The 23,757-nt window shown below is 42.4% G+C and overlaps 1 protein-coding gene across 8 annotated transcripts in view; it reads left to right on the top strand.

The window, feature by feature from the left end:
* The window catches only part of SLC8A1 (solute carrier family 8 member A1), a 344,018-nt gene that overhangs the window by 263,151 nt on the left and 57,110 nt on the right, over positions 1–23,757 (top strand). For all 8 annotated transcript variants that reach the window (XM_024753507.1, XM_024753505.1, XM_024753504.1 and 5 more), the window contains 3 exons: positions 708–725; positions 10,115–10,245; positions 14,480–14,579. In XM_024753507.1, the coding sequence (XP_024609275.1) occupies positions 708–725; positions 10,115–10,245; positions 14,480–14,579 (249 nt within the window). The remainder of the gene's footprint in view (positions 1–707; positions 726–10,114; positions 10,246–14,479; positions 14,580–23,757) is intronic.

The raw sequence follows: 23,757 nt of genomic DNA, 5'->3' as shown, positions 1-23,757 counted from the left end.
TAAATGTCAAGAAATAATATATAAAGTGAATTGTTTATATATATAGAATCAGTCACACACGTTTGCAGAAATCAGTTCTGGGATCATCTGGAAATACTCCCAATGCCACATTAACTTGGAGTGCACCAATTTTTTAGTAGCAGCTCCCTACCACTGTAATCAGATCTGCCTGGATTTCTTTCTGCTGATATTCCTCTTACTTTCATTATTCATCTGGTCTCTTATTCTGTGTTTGTCTTTGTCTGTTTCCTTCACAGCCCTGTTATTGAATGAGCTTGGTAAGCATTTCATTTCTTGCATTTCCTTTCCATTTTTCTAGGTTATTTTCCATTTCTGTCAGGTGCTACAGTAGCTTTCTGACTTATTTTTTATTTCTGCTGATTTATTAGCAAGATTGTTGTTTAGAGCCATTGGCCTCATAATTTTGTGAAGGTTGGGTAGTTTACATTCCGCTTTGGGTTCAGTATGACCTTTTACAAAATCAGTGCTTTCTTAGGTATGCACAAGAATTAAAGCTCATAGTCTTAAAAGAATGATTAGCGATTAAGTCACGAATGGATGTTTTCATATTTTTCTTAACTGTATATACAATTTGGCAAGTTTTTGTACTTTGGATGGGCTGTCAGGCGGTCCGACGTCACTGGTATTTGTTATTTAGAGTGTAAATTAAATGAATTGTAACATTTCTTTCTTTTTTTCTTTTTTAGGTGGCTTCACAATAACAGGTATGAATTTTTTAAGTCTAATGAACCAAATTTTATTTTGTACCGTGAGTTGTTTACATTTTTAAAAATTATTTCTCATTTTTATTTCCTTTTAATGAAGGAAAATACCTGTATGGTAAGACAGTTTTTTAATGTTCTTCATTTTCCCCCAAATACCCTTAATTATCAAACAAAAACCACACCTTATGTACCCTGCATTAACATTTAGCTATGGCACACTGTGTGCTTTTGCTGATTTTACACATTTAACATTTTACACATTAACAAGGTGTGTGTTTTGTTTACTTACAAGCAAATTTGTGTGGAGAACCTGTAATTGGTCATATTTTGACACTGATCAATTTACAGATGTTCACATAGCACTGATGATGTGAGTGTACCTTGCTAGATGCTCCAGAGAGTAGAAGAATAAATAAAACGATTGCTAGTCTCAAGGAAACATAGGAGTTGACATACAAGCCCACTCCATGGCCCAAGCTCAGGGTCCTAATCATAGATAATGCCCTACTGGGAGAAGATAAAGCATGCCTTCCCCTCATCCCACCACACCAATCTGCGAAGTTTTAGCATTCTTAACATGGTAATAAGTACTATGTCTGCCACTTGCAGTGGATTACAAAGTGCTCTGTAAAAACTCAAAATGTCAGTCAAAAAGTTTAAAACCCTTAATTTCATAATGGTACCAAGCCGCTGTCGATTGCCTTTTTTAGCCAGCGCAACTCTAAAGCTATTTCCTTACATAGAGAAGAAAGATATTTCCTTACAGCATCCTCTCTTTTGACCCTAAATATTTTCTCACCCTTTCAGAATCATCTATATAGATTTAGAGAGGGAGATACGTGTCAAATGGTAGGCCTGATTTGTCTGAAGCTGCAGGTTGAAGATGTCCCTAAAGGCCATCCTAATGGCCGTGGCATTTTCCAATATAATTATGCAGATATCTATATTCTAATTATTTTTTTCTGAAACCAGATAGCTAAACAAAATATTTAGAAAGGAAATATTTTCAAACATTCTAAGTTTGAAAATGTTATGGTGTGGGGTGGCGTTAACTTAAACCACCATCAGTGTAAACTCATGATCAAGAAGTTTCAACATGAACTTTCTGAACGCGTCCAATTTCACATGGGCTATTGCCCTCCACTTCTCTCCAGACACAGCATTTAATGACAAAATGATTCATAGACTCTCGGAGACATAGAAATTGAAAAGGATAAAAATGTTACATAGAACAAGTGCTCATAGAGGATTTCTTAAACCTGATTCACCTGACACTTTCCTAGGTCAAGTCTTCCAAATTCTACACTGCCAAATATGCTATTTTTGAATCCGAGTGAAGGAATTTACATTTACTTTTAAAACTTTAATCTTCCTTTTTTCATCCCATCATTTTAACTTATTGAAATCTTTTTGGAAATATTCTGATTTTATCACCCAGTAAGTTGTGAGCTTTGAGGAAGGTAGAAATTTGGCAAGCCAGTCTTCATGGCTTCCTTGAAGTAATTAAAAAAAAAAAAGTCAACCATTTGAGGAATAGTATAGTATCTACAGCTCCCTCAGCCCATGCAGCCTGATAATGAGACCTTAACTAAAAACCTTTAGTGGTAGAATGCCTTGTTAAAACGCATTTATGTGTTTGGATAGCTTCCTGTTTTATCATTGAATATGTCAGGAGTTTGCTTTTAGGGCCTTCCTTCCATTGAAACATCTTCCTTTTTAGTAACTAGGTAATGGGACCCTAATTTTCTTTTCTCAGAAATTGTTCGTTTCAAGTTCTAGAATACCCCACCAGTAACGTCCAGCATTTTCTGTCTCGGACACGTCACGCATCCAACAGGACAGAATCACTTCTTTCAAAGGTTTTCTATTATTTCATGTACTTCATTAAGCTCTTTCTTATAGCTTGAACCTTAATCTTCAATAGCAATTTTTCTGTTTTACCACCTCTTCCCAAAACCTGAAATTGATGCAGTTAAAATGAGAGAAAGTTGCAGAACCCTCTGGGAATTTCCACATTGGCCTGTTCCTCTCACTTTACATGATCCTTCTTCTCCGGAACCAGGCCAGAATGCCTGGGATCCACTCTCTATAGATGCCTCTGGGGAAGGTTCTAAAATTTAGGTCTGCGCAGTGAAAACCAGCTGTAAGCCCTGGAGAGCTTTTCTTTGAAGTCAGTTTGAGGCTTTGAAGTCAACGCTTTGAGACGCAGGGGCAGTAAAGGAAAATTAATCTAACTCTTGGACTTTGCCTGCAGCTTTCATGCAGTCTTGTGCAGCTAAGTGTGAAAATCTAAAGTTGAAGCAGGATATATGGAAATTGAAAAAGTCATTTGGTCCACAACCCAGTACCTCTATTTCAGAGGTGTCATTAGTGATGGACATTAAATGCTGGAGGTGCTTTGGGAATTTGCAAATCTTCACCTGTTGCTCTCAGACTTTGCCTCATTGAAAGGCCCTTGTTGGGACCTGTGATGTAATTCCCCCTTGACCCTCCAGGCACATAACATGATAACCCCCTATACATTATAGCTCATTAGAATTTGGAAAGTACTTCTTATTCATTATATCATTTAATCCTCAACCTTATGGAATAAGATCTTTTGTTCTTACTTATAGGAGAAGAAATGAAGGTTCAGAGATGATCAATCTACTCCAGTCACCCATCCAGGGCTCAGAGCCCGGCCCTCTAACTTTAAGTCCAAGGCCATGTGATGACTACTTTAACCCAGCACTTTTAGCTCCTTTCTCCCAACTTGTATATTCCTACCTGCATCTCAATCCCTTTTCGATCCAAAGCCTCGCTATGTCTCTGAAATGCCATCAGTATGAATTCCAGTCAAATGAAAAATGAGGAGGACCCCAAAAGGGGGAAACTAGAGTACACTAATTTGGATATTTCTAACAAAATTAAGTATTCTGGCTCAATTTGGAAAGATAGAGGCATGTTTCTGTCGCCAAACAGGCAGCAAAAAAGTTCCCTAATTAATTAAAAGTATGTAACAGTCAGTATACCTTTTTAAAAGTTACTCTTCCCGGGGCCTCCCTGGTGGCACAGTGGTTGAGAGTCCGCCTGCCGATGCAGGGGACACGGGTTCGTGCCCCAGTCCGGGAAGATCCCACATGCCGCGGAGCGGCTGGGCCCGTGAGCCATGGCCGCTGAGCCTGCGCATCCGGAGCCTGTGCTCCGCAGCGGGAGAGGCCACAACAGTGAGAGGCCCGCGTACCGCAAAAAAAAAAAATAATAATAATAAATAAAAGTTACTCTTCCAATCATATTACACTCATCACGTGAGTCTTCATAATGCACATGGCTTTTTAAGGAAGCCAAGCTATGAAAATTCCGACAGTTAAACACACTTTAGTCACTCCAGTATATAGGTTAGAGAAGCAAATCCCCTTCAAGTTTGCCTTCATTGTACAATTGAGAAAACTGAATCCCAGAGAAAAGAAACACCTTGCCCAAGTTTAGATGGAAAGCATATGGCAGAATTTGCAGAATCCCAATCTCATGATTCCAGGTCAGTTCCGGGATCTCTTGGTAGAAGCGAAAAGCAGGTAGTCAGTTGAACCAGGAGTTTCATGAAAACCCTAAACTAGGTAATCCGGCCAGTCACTGTGACAATGGTGAACCCTTGTAAAACCTGCCAGCGTGTACAACCTTCTCCCATTCAGACTGCCAGGGAAACAAATAAGCATGTTCCCTGATGTTATGTTGCTTGACCCTCACACAGACCTGTGATACGGACAGAGCAGGCACTATTATCTCCAATTCACACATGGGGTAACTGGAGAAATGGCCTACTTAAGGCCATGTTGTTGGCGCCACGAGGCTAGCTGTCATCACACCGAGTGCTTTTCATTGTTCCGTGATGCCTCTGGAAGCAGGAACTTGACGGGCATGGATACTCCATCTCAGACACCTGCAGGAATCTGGCTGCACCCCTGCTGTGGGGTGTGTGCTTTATTCACACAATCTGATCGGACTCCTAGAACACCTGCCCCGTTTATTTACTTGCTCACTTCTTCAACCTACATAACAGTGACCTCTGACCACTCTGTCCCCAAACTAACATTGCTTGCACTGGGTGCACCTGGGCGTGACATTCAGCTTACTAATTCCACAGAGCTCTTCTGGCAAACCAGTGCAATCCAGTCTGCTGACTTTCTGCCTGTCCTTTTGCCAGGCCAACCTGTCTTCAGGAAAGTTCATGCTAGAGAACATCCGATCCCCTCTACTGTAATCACCATCGCAGGTACTCATTTCATCACGGTCCTTGAAAACCACAGTTTAATTGCCTTCAAGGGTTCTTTCGGTCTTTCGATATTAAAGTGACACAGTTCACCCCCATTACCTCTAAAGCATTGCTACACAGTGCCGTGGCTTCTCTGCAGTTGGGGGTGTGATGAGTCAGCAACAAGACACCACATCGGCCCAGGACGGGACGCATGGTGGAGGGGGAAGCGTGGACCTATAGAGAAGATTGAGTCCAATAGCCTCTCAAGTTTCAGTATACTCCAGATTTCTTGCAAATCTCGCTTCTTCAACATGGATCTTTCATTGCAAATGTCATGAAATGTCTTTAAAAGCAAGCTGTCTCTCTTCCCAGAGTCTGCCTTTCCTTCCGCCAGGCAACATGATGTTAGCCAAATATGCACAGATGACAGTACATCTGTGGGGTTTCTCCAGAGGGGAACATTGACAGGGTGACTAAAGGATAACAAAGCTATCCCAGATCGACTGTAGGATTAGAGCCCGGGTGTGAGCCCCTTGCCTTAAGTTACCAAGACTCTGGATAAGGACACGGATACTCACTCTTCAGTTGTCACCATCGCCCATCACTGGTCATGGCTGCAGAAACACTTCTGCCTGCCGCAGTAAGACTTTGCTCATTCTCGCATCCCACACCCCCATTCAGTAATCACGCAGTCCTAACTGCAGAGTTGTTCCAGAATATTCCTCATGGAAATAAAGTACCAGTCTCTTTAGGTTCTAATCAAACAGACCAGCCAGGTGCTGAAAAAGATCTCCGCTCTCAGACTTGTCAACACAGATCTGAGTGAAGGATTAAAATAACCACAAGCAAATTGTCCCACCACTGGCCTTGTACCCGTTTCCAAATTTTACATTGTTTGTTGAGACAAAAAATTGCAAATGCATTCAAGAATATCCACAGTAGCTCCTCGGGTGCAGATCTCCACGTGGGTTGTATTGTTTTCTAATAGAGATTCGTGTTCTCAGCCCTTCACCTCTTACGGTGATGAGGCTTCAAAATGCAGCTTGATCAAGAAAGCATTAACAGCAGCTTTTTCATAATTCTGCTTTTCCCAGATCCCTGGTACCTATTAGCTATTGTGATGTGTCATTTGCAAAATCAATTACTCAGGGGAAGGGAGGACCCCTGCCAATGATTTCATCACAGGATTGTTTTCTGTCCTGTCGATACTGATTTTAACCATGGCCATTAATTATGCATTTGATCTTTAAGTTGGGTTGGTTGGTTAAGACCATGATGTTATATAATTTATTATCAACTTCTCAATAAAATATGATGAGTTTAAAAATATGTACATATATATGTACATATACAGATAAACAGGATTGCATAGAGAATTTCCTCTACCTGAGAAGCAGAACTAAAAGCACAGCATATGCATAAATAAGGAAATGAGACTGGCTTGGCCACAGTAAAATGAACTGCATTTGATCCAGCACTCAAAGTGAAAAAAAAATAGGTGATCAAAAAATGTGCCGTTAAACGATTTCCTATTCAATAAAAGATACCTAAAGAGAAGACACTTTAAAAAAATAAGCTTAGCTCTCTTTGCCAGTTTCAAAAATCTGGATCACAAATACTAATTTATCTGTATCATTATAGAGCAATAAAAGGATTTATCCAGCTGTCTTCTCTCAGTTACATATAAGTATAATTATCTCTTAAATGTTCACGATGTTTATTAAGTGAAAATATCCCTGACCCTACCATGACACTAGGCCTTTGTGCTTTGACTTCCTTCTGCCTGGAATGCCCCTCCTTCCTCTATTACCTCCTAGCCAGCCTTCCCACCACCTTCACCTGGCAAGCTCCTATACATGCTTCAAGGCCAATTTCAAATATCTCCTCTTTCCTGAAGCCTTCCCTGACTCCTTTGGTCAGAGAGAGCTACTCGCTGACGCTGGACCTTCAGCCCCTACCTTGCTGTACTAGAAGTTGTCCCATCTATATGCCTCACTTCCCACTAGACCATGAGTTCCTGGAAAGAGAGGCGGGGTGGGAGGGGCCTCAGTATGCTGACATAGTGTAGGAGTGCAGTGACGTGTGAAATGAACAAATGGTCTTTACTATATGCATAGAGCAAAGAAGAGGCTGGTCTAACAGTGAGTTGGACAGTCACATGACAAATACTTTTTGGGCACCTACTACTTTCCATACGTAGTAATAGGTTCTGAGGGATATGAGGAAAATCCAAAGAGCAATGAGACATATTGTTCTATCTTGGTAAGTTTACACGTTGGATATCTGTATGTAAAGGTAGTTTAAATATTAAAAAGTAGTATATTAGAAGTGTCCACGTTTAATATGTACACACAACAAATATTCAGAATTAATTTAAAGTTAGAGTGGTCATTCCTAAGTAGGTCAATTGAGGGATATTTCATGCGAGAAGAGGTAGGGTTTTGAAAGGTAAGTAGGATTTAGCTAGATGAAAATGGGGAAGGTTTTCCAGATGGGTAGACAGTGGAATAAAGTGTGGCATTAAATTCAAGTCTAGCTTGGAGCAAGAATGTAGAAAGTGATAGAAACAAGGTTCCTGCTTTTCTTTAGGTTAGTATGAAATCTGTTAAGACGTCAATTCCTAAAATTTCGTTCTTTCGCATACCTCTTTTACAATATTTCCTTAGACGGCATACCAACTATGCTATTATTTACTTCATGCAATTTTTTGCCTCATGTTTTTACTTCACTAGATCTTTTAAAAAAAAAAAACTTTAAGTTACTAACACTAATAGAAAGCTAGTATTTATCACATAGAGAAAGTAAGGTTAAAATTTTTAGAATGAAAAAAGTTATTACTTCTAGCTCAATGCAGTCAAATGCTCTATTCCTGAGAACTATTTTCTCTTCCGTAAATGGTAGAAACCCGAATGTCAAGAACTAGTTACAGACCTGACAGCACCAAACTTCTTCATCATAAGGACTAAAGGAGGATTAGAAAGGGAATAACCTTTTCACTCACTGTGTGATTTGGTTTCATTTACTACCACGTCCATTCATGTAATACCATGTTCCGAATCATTTCATTTTGTGAGATGCGGCTTTCCACAATGCCACTGCATCACCTTTCTTTCATAATTTCTCTATTCTTTTTACCTAAATTGACTTGAATCCCATTAAAAGCAACTTCCCATTTATAAGTAAACTATTAAAAGGGGGACATAATAAATATTCTCCCCCAAATGGCTTTGTAATTCAAATTGAAATCTAAGTTGTAATAGTTTTTCTTCTGGAGAAATAATTCTTATTTGACTAAGTCTCCAAAATATCCATGTTCAGCCAGGGTTATGAACAAAGACACTAATATAACCTGCTCCTACGAAAACTCTAACAACATTTTCCTGGGCTTAAGATCAGAAAGCAGTGGGAATCAAAATATGATTGGTTTGAGCGTTGGATAAATGGGACTTCACATACCTCAGCTCACCCCCTTGACTCTACACACTTAATTTCAAGGGCAAATCATGGGGACACCAATCAAAAACCTTTGCCTTCCCTTGGGTCATAACTTCCCAAGCCTACTCTGAGAAATATTATAACTTTTACCATTAAAAGTAATCTACTTGCACCTCTCTTTTGCATCTGCTAACACTTAGCAGACTTTGGCTAGTCCAAAATCTCTTATTTTTAGTCTTCTTCGAATTTCTTTGGGGCCCTGTAATTACTGGGGGTAGGAAAGCAGATTCTGAGATATATTTTTAGGAAGACACTATTGAATACATAATAATGAATTCTTCTGCTTTTGCCTTTTGCTTGGTTTTGACACTTCGTATGTAAAATGCTAGCAGTGCCTCTAGCCCAACTGCTCCATGGCTCAGTAATCAACAACTGGCCTAGGAACTAGTCTTCTGCATCATTTGCTAGAGCATCAAATGAAGCCACCAAGGCAGGGTCCCTCAGCAGAGGGAAGCCCTGTATGGGTGGGATGAGATGGGAGATGTGGACTCCTGCAATAGCTAATGCCTAAACGCAAAAGGCAAGGAGTCTGGGCTAGAAGTCCCTCCCTTCCTCATCTCTCCTCAGTCAACAGGCTCCCGTTGCAGGCAGTTTGCCCGGAAGGTTCTAGAAGCAAGGGCGTCAGGGCTGTGGTCTTTCTGTACCACCAAGACTACTTCCTTGGAGATGAGGTCCATTCAGCTTGACTGTGAGGGGAAGTGGCCTGTCTTGTTCCAGCATTGTGAGCCTGAGGACAGGAGGCTGAGTGGTTACAGGAGTACTGTTTGTCCTTCACATGTGCGTGGCCTTTTCAGTCTGGGATTTATCCTAATGACCTTCACACAGAGAGGACCCAACTGTGAGCTTCCCCTCATTAATGGACTCTCAAGTCCATTAGCATTTTCTGAGCACCCACTAGCCTCTCCTGGATTGTAAGCTACATGGTGGTTCCGGAAATAATCATGCCCCCATGGTGAGTAAGTATGAACTTCCCAAAGGCCTCACCCTCGCTCTCCCTGTTTCCTTTAACGTTAACATGGTCAGGGTCCTCCCAACCCATCTCAGCTTTGCACCAGAGGGAGGCAGCTCTGGAGCGCAGGTGTCTTACTGACCCGTGGAATTCGTGGATGTTTTGCTTCTTAACTTGCAGCAGGGGCTCTTGGCAAGTGAGAGGCTAAGATCAGAATTTCCCATCTATCGTCTCTTTGGCCCTGGGCCATTTTCTTTGCCTCTAGAAAGTGGAGAAGAGGAGGCCAGAGTCTTACATTCCTTGAGTCGCTCTGGAACTTTAATTGTGTTTCCTCTTGGTCATGTGCTAAAAGGATGTGTACAGACAGCCAGGTGAGCCAGTGTCCCAGGGGACAGCTGGGTGATTCCCTCAACGCAGACAACATGTGGACAGAGTCTTTACCAGTGATATGGCCCTATAAGTTGCTTTTCTTGATCTGCCCTTTGGCAGGTGCTTAGGTTGTGGGATATTATGATCACTTGCCGTCAGAGTGATCACTGCCCCACACAACAAGGGTCTGTCCAATTCTCCCCTCCAGCCTTACGGCACCACCCCAGGGGCTTTCAGTAGGTCATCAGGGCTTCCTTCCTTCTTGGTTTTCTTGTAGCAGGATCCAGGGATTTCCAAATAAATTTGAATGCGTTCTCACTCTCTTGCCCTTCCCTTTCACAGAGGAATATGATGACAAGCAGCCGCTGACCAGCAAAGAAGAGGAGGAGAGGCGCATTGCAGAAATGGGGCGTCCCATTCTGGGAGAGCACACCAGGCTGGAAGTGATCATTGAAGAATCCTATGAGTTCAAGGTACGCGCACCAGCATTGCCCACCAGGGAGGCCAGGCCCATCTCTGCACCAAGACGGTTCATAGCGTCTGTCTATGCTGTACGAGAGGCAGATGTAATTTCAGGAACTGGCTCGTTGATGGAGAGGCCTTTAGAGCAGAAATGGGATTCGTGTGTTGCTAGGGAAACAAGAGATCCTATAAACTAAACGGTGTCAGAACCAGGGTCTGGTGGGTGGCACACATCACTGTGCAAGGTCAGAGGCGCCCTAAAGGGAGGGCTTTGGATAGCAAGGAAGAGGCAAAGATGGATTCCAAGGAACTGTTATGTGTGGAAGAAACGGTGCTTTGTTTGAAAAAGCTAATGAATCTAGTAGAAGCAAAGCCTTGACACTGCTGAAAATGAGGCTTTTGTTTTGGAGGAAGGATGGTAAGCTTTCCCTGTGGAACATGCCATTGACGAGCTCTCGTGTATCATGTAGTCACCTTCTTAAGATCCTAGGACACTTGAGCACAATCAACAAACTGAAGGCAGAGTGCCCGTAACTGGAGGGTTTATAACTGGGCTGATGAAATTGGATTTCCAGGTCTCTAGATGAGGAAAGTCATTTTTCAGAAGGTAAGCAATGGGCCTTAGGATGAGCTTAGGACTTTGAAATGAACCTTTTGGACCCCCCTTAGCTGCTCCTCGGCCCCTGCCCCAGCTCCCATCCCTTTTCACTCACGTGGTCCTCACACCTAGAAGCCCCCGGGAGAGCCGCACCTGCGTTCTGTAGTGGGACACGAAAAGGAGCAGCCTCTCTCTGGTTTTCCCGAACGACAAGCCAGAGCACAGCAGCATTTTCCCCACTTATTTTTTTTTAAAGCAGATTCTGCTCCTGTTTGGAAAACCAGAATGAAAATTCCCAAAGGGAGAATCAGGTCACCAACCTAAAAGCCTCAGGATCATATCTGGAGTTTTCACAGTAGTGGCTTCTTTACCTTTTGCTGGGCCCGTTCAGTATTTTTCTAATTTAGTTCACAAATGAAGGTGCCTGAGAGGTGACAGGTGGAAAGAAAAATGTCTTTGCAAATTAAAGTGGCATTTAAAAGATAAACAACACAATTAAACTTTCCCCTTCAGGCCACTGTGGATGTATGTGTTAACTCCTCTCATTCATTCCCACAGAAAGAAAGAGCAGGGCAGACCCTGGGACTAGTGCTTTCTAGGCAGACCCCCACCATCAGAGCCCACCTGGCGTTTCATCCAGAACCTGGCTCGCTGCACACACTTGACTGGTATATGCACAAGTTCCCTGAGATTCCTGAGGCACGGATATCTGAGACTGTCCATTTCTGTGGACCAGTCTGTTCCCGTCTCCATCTTCACTCTTCGTCACGCACCCTCTTTTCACCTGGAACCAGAGGGTGTGGTGCCACTTGCGACAACAGAGATTCTACAGCTTGGCATTTTCTGTAAACGCTTGTCCCCCACCCCTCCCAGGACTCTCATGGGGAATGATTGTATGCCCTCTTCCTCACGGGACCACCACGAGCACTCCCCTTCCATGCACCCATGACCAGGAAGAGAAATCACAGTCACTTCCTGTAGGAAGGGTATGGCAGGGCACAGTCTTCTAGGTATAAAAGTTTTCTTGTGTCCAAAGCTCTCTCTGGTAACCACTCCAATGATCTAAGCATTTGAAAGTCAACCAAGTCTCTCTCCGTAAGTCCAGTTGTTTGGGGTACTTATCTTCCTAGAATATCTTCCATAGACTGTTTTCCTCCCATCTGCTCAAAGTTCATCAGGACAGTTACTGGTAACACTGAAGGGTACCTTGGGGCATGTTTCTGAAGTGCCCTCTAGCATCAATGTTGATTTCATATTATTTGTTTAGGAAATTTTTTCTAGACCATAGCCGTTTTAAAGAAATTGTTCAAAGCCCTCAGAACTGCATTAAAGACCCAAATCTGGCTGATACCCCACAATGTCCGAGTCTGCTTTGCCCACTGGGTTCTTGTTTACTATGTTGTGACCAAGGGCTGGACGTTTCTAACACCCATGGCTGAGAGTGAGGTTAAAACTATTGCTACAGACTAGCACCGTGAAGAGCTAATGACTGACATGTAGGAAACCTCTAGGTCAGTGTCCCTGGCAAAGTTCAAGGATCAAATTTCAAATTCCTCCTCTCCTCCTATAGGTCCTCTCCTATTCACTCCTCTCCTCCTATAGGTCAAGAGAGGACACATATGTAAATTAAGTCCAGGGAAGAGCCCAGGCTGTCTCATATTCTGCCAGGGTTATCATGAACTAAAATTTACAATCTACCCGAGGTTTTATATATATACATTATATATACATTTTATAATATACATTTTAAGTTTAGTTTATCTTAAAACTTTGTTCTTCAGAGAGATTTTCTGAGGCGAGTCTGTGTTTAACTGTTAGAGCAGTTTCACTCTTCAATTATTTATCCCCCAGTAAGTGGGATTCTCTGCCTTGGCTTTAGAGTAAAGAGGGCTTCCTTGGAGAGACCTGCCCCAAGTTTCCATCACATTTAGGAAAAGTCAAGGTTATTTCTTGTTACATCCTACACAGGGGCTTCCCTGGTGGCACAGTGGTTGAGAGTCCGCCTGCCGATGCAGGGGACACGGGTTCGTGCCCCGGTCTGGGAAGATCCCACATGCCGCGGAGCGGCTGGGCCCGTGAGCCATGGCCGCTGAGCCTGAGCGTCCAGAGCCTGTGCTCCACAACGGGAGAGGCCACAACAGTGAGAGGCCCGCATACCGCAAAAAGAAACAGAAAAAACAAGAACTTTGAATTGGCATCAACCGAGACACTCAGTGTGCTTGATGAGATTGGCCAAGTCCAGAGAAAAGTCAGATGCTTGTCATGTGCCTCTGGCTATGGCGGCCAAGAGCCCTGATGGTTACAGCTATTATCAGTGGCACTAGCAGTTCTAGACACAAAGCTAGAGGCCAAAACGTCACCACCATAAGGACAAACAATCTAGCAAAGGATGATGCTGAAAATACAGAGTGGGCCAGATGGAGATGGGCCCTTTCGTGTTTATTATCATCTCAGTGTTTCAAGTCAGTTGCAATGACGGTTGAACTAACACACTTGACATTCTGATGTAGCTTTGGCCTTCTGCACGGGCCCCTGGGATCACATTTTCCTTCCTCCCGGTTAGCTAATAACACGCTCTCTCAACCCTTAGTCAATTCAGGGACACTGCACTAAACATGTACAGATTTTGACCTAAGCCACATAATACGTGTTTTCTGACTCTTTGCAATAAGTGGGAATTCGAGGATGCTCTGACAGTAAGGGTGGGGCGTGTCGTGGACAAGTCGGTGTGGTCGTCTCTCTGGGAAGAACAGCTCCCCGTTCCGGAAGTGACCCTTCTGCCTGTAATTGCTGTGATTTGTGGTAGCACTTTGGGTGCATCTGCTCACTTAGTTTTCTTGTGAACGCTTGACTGCCTCTGCAGTTCCATGAACTGACATTCATTTGGAAAGCTAAGAGTGCTAATTGTACAGAAGCAAGTGCCTAAACAAGGTCTTAAAGAAAAAGAAAAATAAGAGGCTCAGAGCTAGTAAAGCAGGGGGAGATTCAGTGCAAGGTCATTGCAGTTTGCCCTGAACCATACAAATGGACCGTTTTTGTCTTTTCTTGTTTGCCGCAGGAGTCAGGTGAGATGACTTCTCTACCAGCCACCAGGTTGACAAAACCGGTAGCCAAAGAAAAATCCATTTATTAATGATCATACAGCCGCAGCCTTGAGGCTTTGCTGTCTGGCTGCATTTCGTTGATCAACGAAAGTATAGTAAGAACAGGTTTTAGTTTCGTAATCTCTCTGCCGCTTCCAGTTATCCACCGATAGGTAGCGCTGAGCAGGGCCTAGGTTAATTCAGTTGCAGACACATACTCTAGATGAAGCCAGGAGAGAAGCAAGTTCATGAAGCGTCCGAGGGGAAGGGATGGGCTTTTGCAACATCCTCAGTTGTAACCGGTGAGGCTCTTCTTCCTTGGCTATTAGGCAGTGAAGGAGGCTTGTATTTGCTATGAAGAAGTTTCCATTTCAGGATGTTTCCAAGAAAGGACGATGCTTGTTTGCATAATCGTAACAGTGTTTGATGTCAATACTGTCGCTCTGAGCCTAACATCTGCTACCCTTTAGGTAACTCGGGGGTTTTAAAATCATCAAGGTCTGAGATTTCCCGAGGCCTTAACCAACCCGACAATTATTTTCTGATTCTTTTCAACCTCTCTAGAGTACCGTGGACAAACTTATTAAGAAGACAAACCTAGCCCTCGTGGTTGGGACAAACAGCTGGAGAGAGCAGTTTATCGAAGCGATCACTGTCAGTGCTGGTGAGTGCTTTTCTCTGCATATTATAAATGATAATGTCCCAAGCTTACTCTTCCTGCCATCACCACTTGGTCTAGGTCAAAGCACCAAAGACTCTCCATGATAAAGTTAAAAGAGAAATAAATGTAATGTATATGCACATTTTGGGGACGAATTTAGACTTTCTAAGATGAAGCAAATGTCTTCAAACAGGACATCCTTCTCTGTCTACATTGCGTCTTTCTCTCTGGAAATAGACAAGATAAATTTAAAGCCTACTGTGTCTCTTACTCGTGGATAGCCAATCACAGAGTTTTATCTGGAAAATTCCCTGAGAGCAGGAGAAGTGACTAAGTGCAGGTCAGAAAGGAACCATCAAAATCATAGGGGGGACAGGGTGACCTTAAGACACTTCACCACCATCATCTACATCATTTTTCACTCTCTTCAACAACATCTAACAAATAAGTGTTTGCACTGGCTCTGGAAGTGAAAATAGAATCACATTCTGTTTCTTCCTATACAAGCAAAGTGCAGAGTTTTATTTAGGAAGATCCTATAAAATGAAGAGGGTTGCAAACTCAAGGAGCCAGACACTTGAGGAAATTAAATTCAGAAAGAAGTATCCCTTTTCTGTGTCACCAAACCTTGTCCACTCTCTGTGTGATTGTAAAAAGGCGGAGGAAAGCCCCTTTCAACGATTCAGGAAAGCAACACTCTCATGGGATTTTCTGGTTTTCAGTTCTTCTGTTTCATTTCCACTGGTTCTTTCTCTTTAAAGATCACCGCAGGCTCATTTTCTACTCTTGCAGCTAATGAATAAAACTAGAATTCTCTAACTAGTGTTTCCCAGACTGGAAAATATGGAAACAGTGTCACTAGCGGTTGGGTCATGACTTCTAATACAACTCCCTCTTTCCAATCTGCCACAGAATAATTTGACAGATCTCCCAAGTACTGTGGGAACAGAGGGTGATAAAAAACGTTTGTGCCTGTTTATTATTCGTGCTGTTAATAATCACACTTTGGTTTCTTGCAATAGAGCATACAGTGGAAATTTATGAACAGTAAATGATGAGTAATTGCTTAGGGGAGTAGATTTGAAATGTACACATAAGTTCTAATGGAGGTGGGGACTCCGTGTCTCAGTCCTTTTGGACTGCTATGACAAAATACCACAGACTGGGTGACTTGTAAACTACAGAAACTTATTTCTGGCAGTTCTAAAGGCTGGGAGTCCAAGATGAAGGCCCTGGTGGATTTGGCGCCTGGTGAGAGCCTGCTCCCTGTCTCATAAGCTTCTCACTCTGTCCCCACATAGGGGAAGGGATGAGGGAGCTCTCCAAGGTCTCTTTTATAAGGGCATTAATCCCACTGATGAGAACTTTGCCCTCATGATCTAATCATCTTCCAAAGGCCCCACCTCTATATAACCATAATACTGAGAATTAGGTTTCAACATATGAATTTGGGAGGGACACAAATATTCAGTCTATAGTACTCCCTCATTATGGCTTGTATTTTTTCTATAAATCTAAGATTAATACCTGAGGCGTGAGCTATATTCCTTCTTCGTAGAGAGAGCAAAAACTAAAGGGACAAAGATAACTTGAATAAGAAACTGTTGACAAGGCCAGTGGTAGAAAATATTAAAAAATAACCAGGGCTTCCCTGGTGGCGCGGTGGTTGGGAGTCCGCCTGCCGATGCCGGGGACGTGGGTTCGTGCCCCGATCCGGGAGGATCCCACGTGCCATGGAGCGGCTGGGCCCGTGAGCCATGGCCGCTGAGCCTGTGCGTCCGGAGCCTGTTCTCCGCAACGGGAGAGGCCACAGCAGTGAGAGGCCCGCGTATCAAAAAAAAAAAAAAAAAAAAAAAAACAAATTATTTTATGGGCCTTGACATACTAGAATTGAAACACTAAAAGCAGCATAAGCCTTAACAGACCATTTCTAATAGTTTCCACGTTTCCTTTGACTGCAGATATATGAGTATTTGTATGATGGTCACGAGCTGGACCTCATTCATTCATTTTTCTATATGTCAATCATTCATTGTTCTTGCTGAGAAGGATATGGCAGTGAATGAAAAAGACAAATAACCCTGCATGAGGCTTACCATCTAATTGCAGGAGACAGCAAATAAGTAAAATAAGCAAGAAGTCAAATAAGGTGTCTGTACGATGGTGAGCTAGTCATGGAGAACAACAAAGCCATGGAGGGAGACAGGAAGTGTGCATAGAGGCTGCATTGGATGGTAGCCAAAAAGACGCCATCCATAGACACGTCGTTGCTGAATTTGCTTTTCTAGCCATGGAGTGGTTTGTGTTGGTTCATTCACACATTTTTATAACTTTCAGGGACCAAGGTGAACATTTTATGTCCAGTCTATGGCAATGGAAAAGGGTGGTTTTAAACAGCAAGAGTGATTATGCTGCAAACAAAGTTGTGTATTTGCTCCTGGTTAGAATAGGTATACAGAGAAACAACTCTAAAGATGCTAAGACGTTCTTACTTTAAAGGGGAAGATTTTGGTTGGCCAGTACTTTCTTACGTTGAATCAAATGCTCTCGAAATCTCATGAGGTCAGTATTATGATCACCCTGACCTTCTGGAGGAAGAATCTGAGCCTCAGCAAGGCAACTTGCCTTTGGAAGGTATAGCCCAGAGCCCTGATCTACCAAATACTAGTCCAATGTGCTGTCCACTGCCCTTAAGAGCGAGACATTTCCAAGTGAGGAAGATTGCTCCTCCCATCTGGCTCATGGAGTGACGCTGGCCTTGTCACCTCTCCTGGTGCCCTGGTTTCAGCACTTACGTGATGGGAGTAACTCCCACTCAGATCCTTTGAAGAACGGTTCATGAATGAAATGCCAAACCTCTCAAAGGTTCTTATTGATCATGCAATATATTCTGTTTTATGTTTCTAAGTGACTGCTTGGGAACAAGACAAAATGGCTCAGAAATTTGCAGGCTGCTGGGTAAAATTGATCTGCTTTACAATTTTGAGACAGAATATCAGAGAAGCAAACCCATAGCTTATAGCCATTAAATTACATGAAGGGCAGTTAGGAAGCTTAGTTGTTGTCATTACGATTAAATTTAAGTCTCTAAAGAATGTTACTATTCTTGGGTTTTTAAGTAGACAATACAATTTGTAAAGCAGTATTTCTTGAAAACAGACTTTCATTGGATTTTAAGATTTCATGGCTAAATAGTTGAGAATCAGAAACAGTTGCCTTATTAAAAATGTTAAATTGCTTTTAAATGTCTCTACTGGGAGGCTTTTTCCTGTGCAATTTTCCGTGCAAAATTGAGACGATCCATCTTGCTAAACAAAAGTAATAATTTTATAAATAGGATTTTGCTTCTGTTTCCCACTGATTATATTCAAGCTAATTTCAAGGTAACCCCCTGGCTGTCTTTTGGTCCTCCTGTCTTCTCTGAATTTCATAGCTCAGTCCCTGGGCCTCCTATGACCATAATGTTTCTGTAAACCAAGTTCTTATAGTTCAATATTTGAAGAGTTAAAGGACTTATGAGACTCAAGGGATTAGGAAGGGATTATATAGTCATGTCCTGGCAGTTCTCCTTCTGTCTTTCCCTGCGTAGAATACCAGGAGCGGTAGCCTGCAGCAGTGAAATGCCTGTCAGAAATTTACAAGGCAAGTCTAGTACCATCAGGTGCTTTTTTTTTTTTTTTTGCGGTACGCGGGCCTCTCACTGTTGTGGCCTCTCCCGTTGCGGAGCACAGGCTCCGGACGCGCAGGCTCAGCGGCCATGGCTCACGGGCCCAGCCGCTCCGCGGCATGTGGGATCTTCCCAGACCGGGGCACGAACCCGTGTCCCCTGCATCGGCAGGCGAACCCTCATCCACTGCGTCACCAGGGAAGCCCAATCGGGTGCTTTAAGATGTGGCAGCCGATGTATTTCCAAGGGAAGCCAGCACTCACTGTGTGTCTGGTTTGAATTTCCCCCAGTGCCGCCATCTTTCTAGTGTCTCGGCTAGGGCAGAATGGAGGGTTGGCTTTAAGAAACTGTGGACCAGCTGGGCTACGAGGGAGAAACAGATGTTTCAGGGAAGAGGGCAAAGGTTAGCTGGGTAAAGAGAACCAGGATGCCAGTGCCCGTTCCACAGCCAGCACACTGTTGTTCTTTCCGGCAGCCTTGGGCGGTGGTGAGGTGAAGGACAGAGTGATGGCAAGCCTGGCTTTGGAGTAAGATGTGGATTTGTGTCCCAGACCTCCAAAAACTCCCTGGGTGACTCTAGGCAGATTCCTTCCCCTCTAAATCTCAGTCCCCTTGTGTGTAAAGTGGAGAAAACTGTTCCTCACTCATGGAGTTGCTCTAAGGATTGATCAAGGCAAGGCATATGTTCACAAGGACTGTCTGTGCATTGGGATAGCACAGTTGGTTATTTGAGAGGCAAACTTCTTGAATATTCTACGATAAAATAGAACCAAATTTTGTGGAAATTCAAATTCAGTTGAATTACTAAAAAGGCTAGGTGACTAAAAACACTGGTTGACCTTTTTATTTTGTAGTATTACACATGCCATTTGACAGATAAGGAGAGTGAGATTCAGGAAGACAATGTGAGGACTTGCCCAAGATGCCAAAGCTGGTGAATGTCAGCGCTGGGGTACATATCAGCCTGGGATTCTCTTCTGGGTGAAAAGCGCACTCACTCGCTGTGCCTGAGTCCTGAGCACACACACACGTGCACACACACACACACACAGGACACCTGTATACATACATACGCAGATGCATGCAGACATGTATGTGTGCATATATGCAGATATACAAAACACAGGCACAGAGGCAGGCACCTTATATGGCCTGTATCTTTATGCATTTGCATAACTGAGCTGCAGATTGAAATATGAAGGGATTTTCTTCCCCTTAATATTTGTTAAATCTCCTTAAGCCCAGCTCATGTTTCCTTCAGGGAAGGCACCGGTCAATTCTCTAAAGAACAGAGGGAAATGTTTGTTTCCCTAGGTGCATCTATAGTCTTCTCCTGCCTGGTAATTGGTGACATTCTTTCAAGAACACCATCACACCGCCCTCTCTTTTACCTGATCATTCTAAGTATCCCGCGTTAAGGCTTTTTCTCAAATCCTTTTACTTTTGACATCGATTTTGCATATCTGATATAATATCTGTTGGACTTCTCATAATGAAGGAACACTCAAAAGTGGCCAAAAAAAAAAGCCTTTTTGTAGTCTTGATTCTGTCTCTTGTCAACTGTGTAACTTGACAAAGTATTTAATCTTTCCGAATTTGAGTGTCACCATCAGTAAAGTGAGAGGGTTGGACCAGGCGAGTTCTAAGAAACCAGCCAGTATAGAACTTTGGGAGCTCTGTGGATGTCAGCTGTATCTGTACAGCAGCCCTGATGGCATCATGTCTCATGGACCACCTGATTCTGAGCAATGGAAAAAAAAATACACTCTGCTCACCTTCCTGGCTTGCTTATAGTAAATGTTCAGCATAACAACAGCATGCAGTTCACATCTATTCTCCTAGAAGGAAAGGGATGAGAAGATAGTCTTCCATTGTAAAAAAAGAAACGAAGTGAGAGGACGATTCGAATATTTCTAATTTTCTTCCTGCTTGGTAATTGGAGCCCAGAAATCCCTGTGGAATCCTTGACAGAAGAAGGGTAGACATTCAACAGGAGGCCAGGATCTTAGACGTGACTGGCCTGTCCACCCTCACTACACTTCACAGTAGATTAAAATCAGAGACACCGACACCAGCTAAATAAACAGGTGGAGTGGGTGTGGTCTCCTGAGTCTACCATTCCAGTCTGGAGACTAGCTCAGTTTGGGGGATGCTTCTGTCATCGGTCTTTCATCCATGCATGTTATGTAGAGTAATAAGTGCTCTCAGATAAACTGAATTATTTAATAGCAAAAACTGTCACCTCAATGGTGCCCATGAACAATAATTCACTTTGACCATCCTGTCAACCTGAAGACTGATCCACTGCCCAAGTCCTAAATAGCAAATAATAAAAATGGCACCTCCAGTGAGTTTCAAGGGGTTGCCGTGCCATCTGGTCTAAGCAGGAATCTTTCTAGGATCTATCATCAAACATCATTACTATGGAGACACTCTCATTACTTAATGTGTAAACCCCTGGGTCATACAGAAATCCCATTTAAGCAGCTGAAAAAAAATAATCCTGCTAGGTCAGGTTTGACACAGACTTCATGTGACTTTGAGAAAATCAGAAAAACAAAGAGGGAAGAGGGTGTTAGGGATTTGGGAGTTTTCATTTTTGTCCTGTTTCTTGTATGACTATAAAGATTCTTAATTATCCTTTATGTAAAAATAGAAATTGACTGAGGTTCATGAAAAAAGCTGAGGTTTCCTGAGAAATGGTAGGTACAGTTACCTCTAAGGAAGTTGGTCCAAAACCTATGTATAAAATTTCAGCCCACTTTCTGCTTAAATAATGTTACCATTTAGTGCTTGTCTACTATGTCAATGAAAATAATCAATAAACAATCTATAACAAAAATAGAAAAGAGTTTTATTTGAGCCAAACTGAAGACTATAGCCTGCAAGACAGCTTCCCAGATTCCTCTGAGAAACTGCTCCTGAGAAGCATGTTTTTCAGCACAGTCTTATATCTCGTCAGAACAAAGAACATTATACAAGTCAGGGATACATTTCTTCAAGGTTTCAAGAAAAAAAGACAACAGACCAGCACGTTCTCAGCAAGTCAATATGGCCTTGGCACCTGGGAAGAGAGTCTTGTCATCCAAGGAGGACCAGCATTGGAGTGCCAGGAAGGGAGGCATTTAGGTTTTGTTTTTAACATGGACATTCTTTACTTCTGGTCAATGTGCCCTTTTCTTTAATAATTAAATCAGATATACAATGTGTGTTTGATGGGCCACAAACAGGTTAGGGCATTGGAATGGATGACCTCTGTTTTTGGAACATGGAAGTGTTCCAAAACACTTCCATGTTTTGGAACATGGAAGACCTCTGTTTTTGGAACATAGAAGTACTGAAGGGTCCTCTGAAGGACCTTTCATTTTCAGCAATACATGTCGACTTACTCTCAATGGCACTGCTATTTGAAATTTAGAGCTCTGGCTTTAATCCAGTGAAACATCTGCCTTAGAGTACATATTAGATAAACTGGGTAATTACACCAACTGGGCCAGAGCTCATTTAAGAGATCTAATGCTTAAGACACACTGTGTAATGGTCACGTTCAATTCAGTAGCTGCTCTTCCTTGCTTTGCATTAGATATCAGGAAAGTAAAGCTTCTTTAACTTTTTATCAGAGCCTCTATCAAAACTGCTCTCACTGGATTATAAATTAATAATTTTATTTTTTACCTTTAAAGTATAATATTTGAAAAGTATTTTTATCTTTCCTTAGAGTTAGAGTTATTATTCAAGATGTCCCTTACTATAGTTAAAGAAAACATGATAGGGCTTCCCTGGTGGCGCAGTGGTTGAGAGTCCGCCTGCCAATGCAGGGGACACGGGTTCGTGCCCCGGTCCGGGAAGATCCCACATGCCACGGAGCGGCTGGGCCCGTGAGCCATGGCCGCTGAGCCTGCGCATCTGGAGCCTGTGCTCCGCAACAGGAGAGACCACAACAGTGAGAGGCCTGTGTACCGCAAGAAAAAAAAGAAAACATGATAAATTCCTACTTTAAAGAAAAGGAGTTTTGTTTTTTTCAGCAAATTAATTTTTTTCAGTGTTTTCTTATTTGCTTTGACCATCAGAAAGCTTAGTCAATTTTTTTGTCCAAGTATTCAATATTCACTCAACTTATGTGTCTGAAAGTGTCCTTTATTTCTGCTTTCTTCAGATATTTTTTGGTCCTATTTTATCTTAAAGTAGTTTAACTTTATTAATAGGTACAGATCTGCTCAAGTCCTCTTGGAAGTAGAAAGAGTCTAAATTAAAATACTTTTTTTAACAACAGCAAATCTGTCCTGTTTACCACTATTTCTCTAGTACCCAGGCCAGTGTTTGACAGTGATAAGAATTTGTTGAATAAAGAGTGAATGAATTTCGGTGGGAATCAGTGTTTTCTAATCTACATGTAACTGGATTAAAAGCCTGTTTTCCCTATATCATACTGCCATGTCTGATCTAGAAAAAATCTATATAAACACACACATACCCTCATCCATACATATGCCATATTTCAAAGAGTTTCAGACACATGTAATTCATATATAATATACACAGAACATACAGATATACAAATGCATGTAATTGTACCCACATAATAGATTGATTTTTGCATATGCAAATTGGATATGCAAATCCATATTTTAAATTGCATTTTCTGTCAGTTTCCTTAGTGGAATTTGAGTGTTTTTTGGCTGGTTATTATGATCCAAAATGAGAACGAGGAAAAGCAGAGGGCATGAGTAACAAAGAGGATGACGGTGAGTTCCATAAAGAAACTATTTATGGCAGATATTCTAGGGCCATATTGGTAGGTAGATAAAGCAAATCTAGGATATCTATCAACTTTAAAATGTCAGTGGTAGCAGAATAAAATGTTGAATCAGGTAGCTTCAACTCTTAGTTTCTGAAAGAGGCAGGCCAGCCACACAGCGGTGAGAGAACAAGAAGGCGGGAGAACCAAGCAATTATTTTCTGGCCCCTGGCTTTAGCTAATATTTCTGAAAAGAATACTGGCTTGTTGGGCTGTTTTTCTCTTAAATTGCTTATTACAGAATCTTGAGGAAAACACTGTACCAAAGGCTTGGGAATGATTCAGCGTTTTTATTTGTAAGCCTGGAGTCACATCTCTAATGTGGTTTGGAGGAGAGGCAGCAGCTCAGCTCTGCAAACAATGCACCATCACTGGATCCAGTAGCTCTTCTGTTGGCTTCGGTTGCTGCGATGTGAATACAGTTTTAGTTGTTGCTTCCAAATCAGTGCACGAGGTATTGAGGGGGGTTTCATCCCAAGGCGGGAGCCTTTGTACACTGTTTGCAGTGGGGGAAACATTTCAGCGTAATCCAGCGAGGTGGAAGGAGGAGAAAACATAACCAATCCCCCCCAAAACACACACACACACACACACACACACACACACACACACACAGGTGGAGGAGCCTTGTGAAAGTGACTTGCAGCATTAATTCTTGCTGTTAACAGCCTTCTGTCTTGATAAAAACCTTGTCATTCTGACTCCTGCAGTGAAAA

This window comes from Neophocaena asiaeorientalis, unplaced genomic scaffold, assembly GCF_003031525.2.
Source record: "Neophocaena asiaeorientalis asiaeorientalis breed wild unplaced genomic scaffold, Neophocaena_asiaeorientalis_V1.1 scaffold171, whole genome shotgun sequence".
NCBI lineage: Eukaryota > Metazoa > Chordata > Mammalia > Artiodactyla > Phocoenidae > Neophocaena > Neophocaena asiaeorientalis.
The sequence above is the reverse complement of the archived record's forward strand: the minus strand, read 5'-3'. Positions and strand labels throughout refer to the sequence as shown.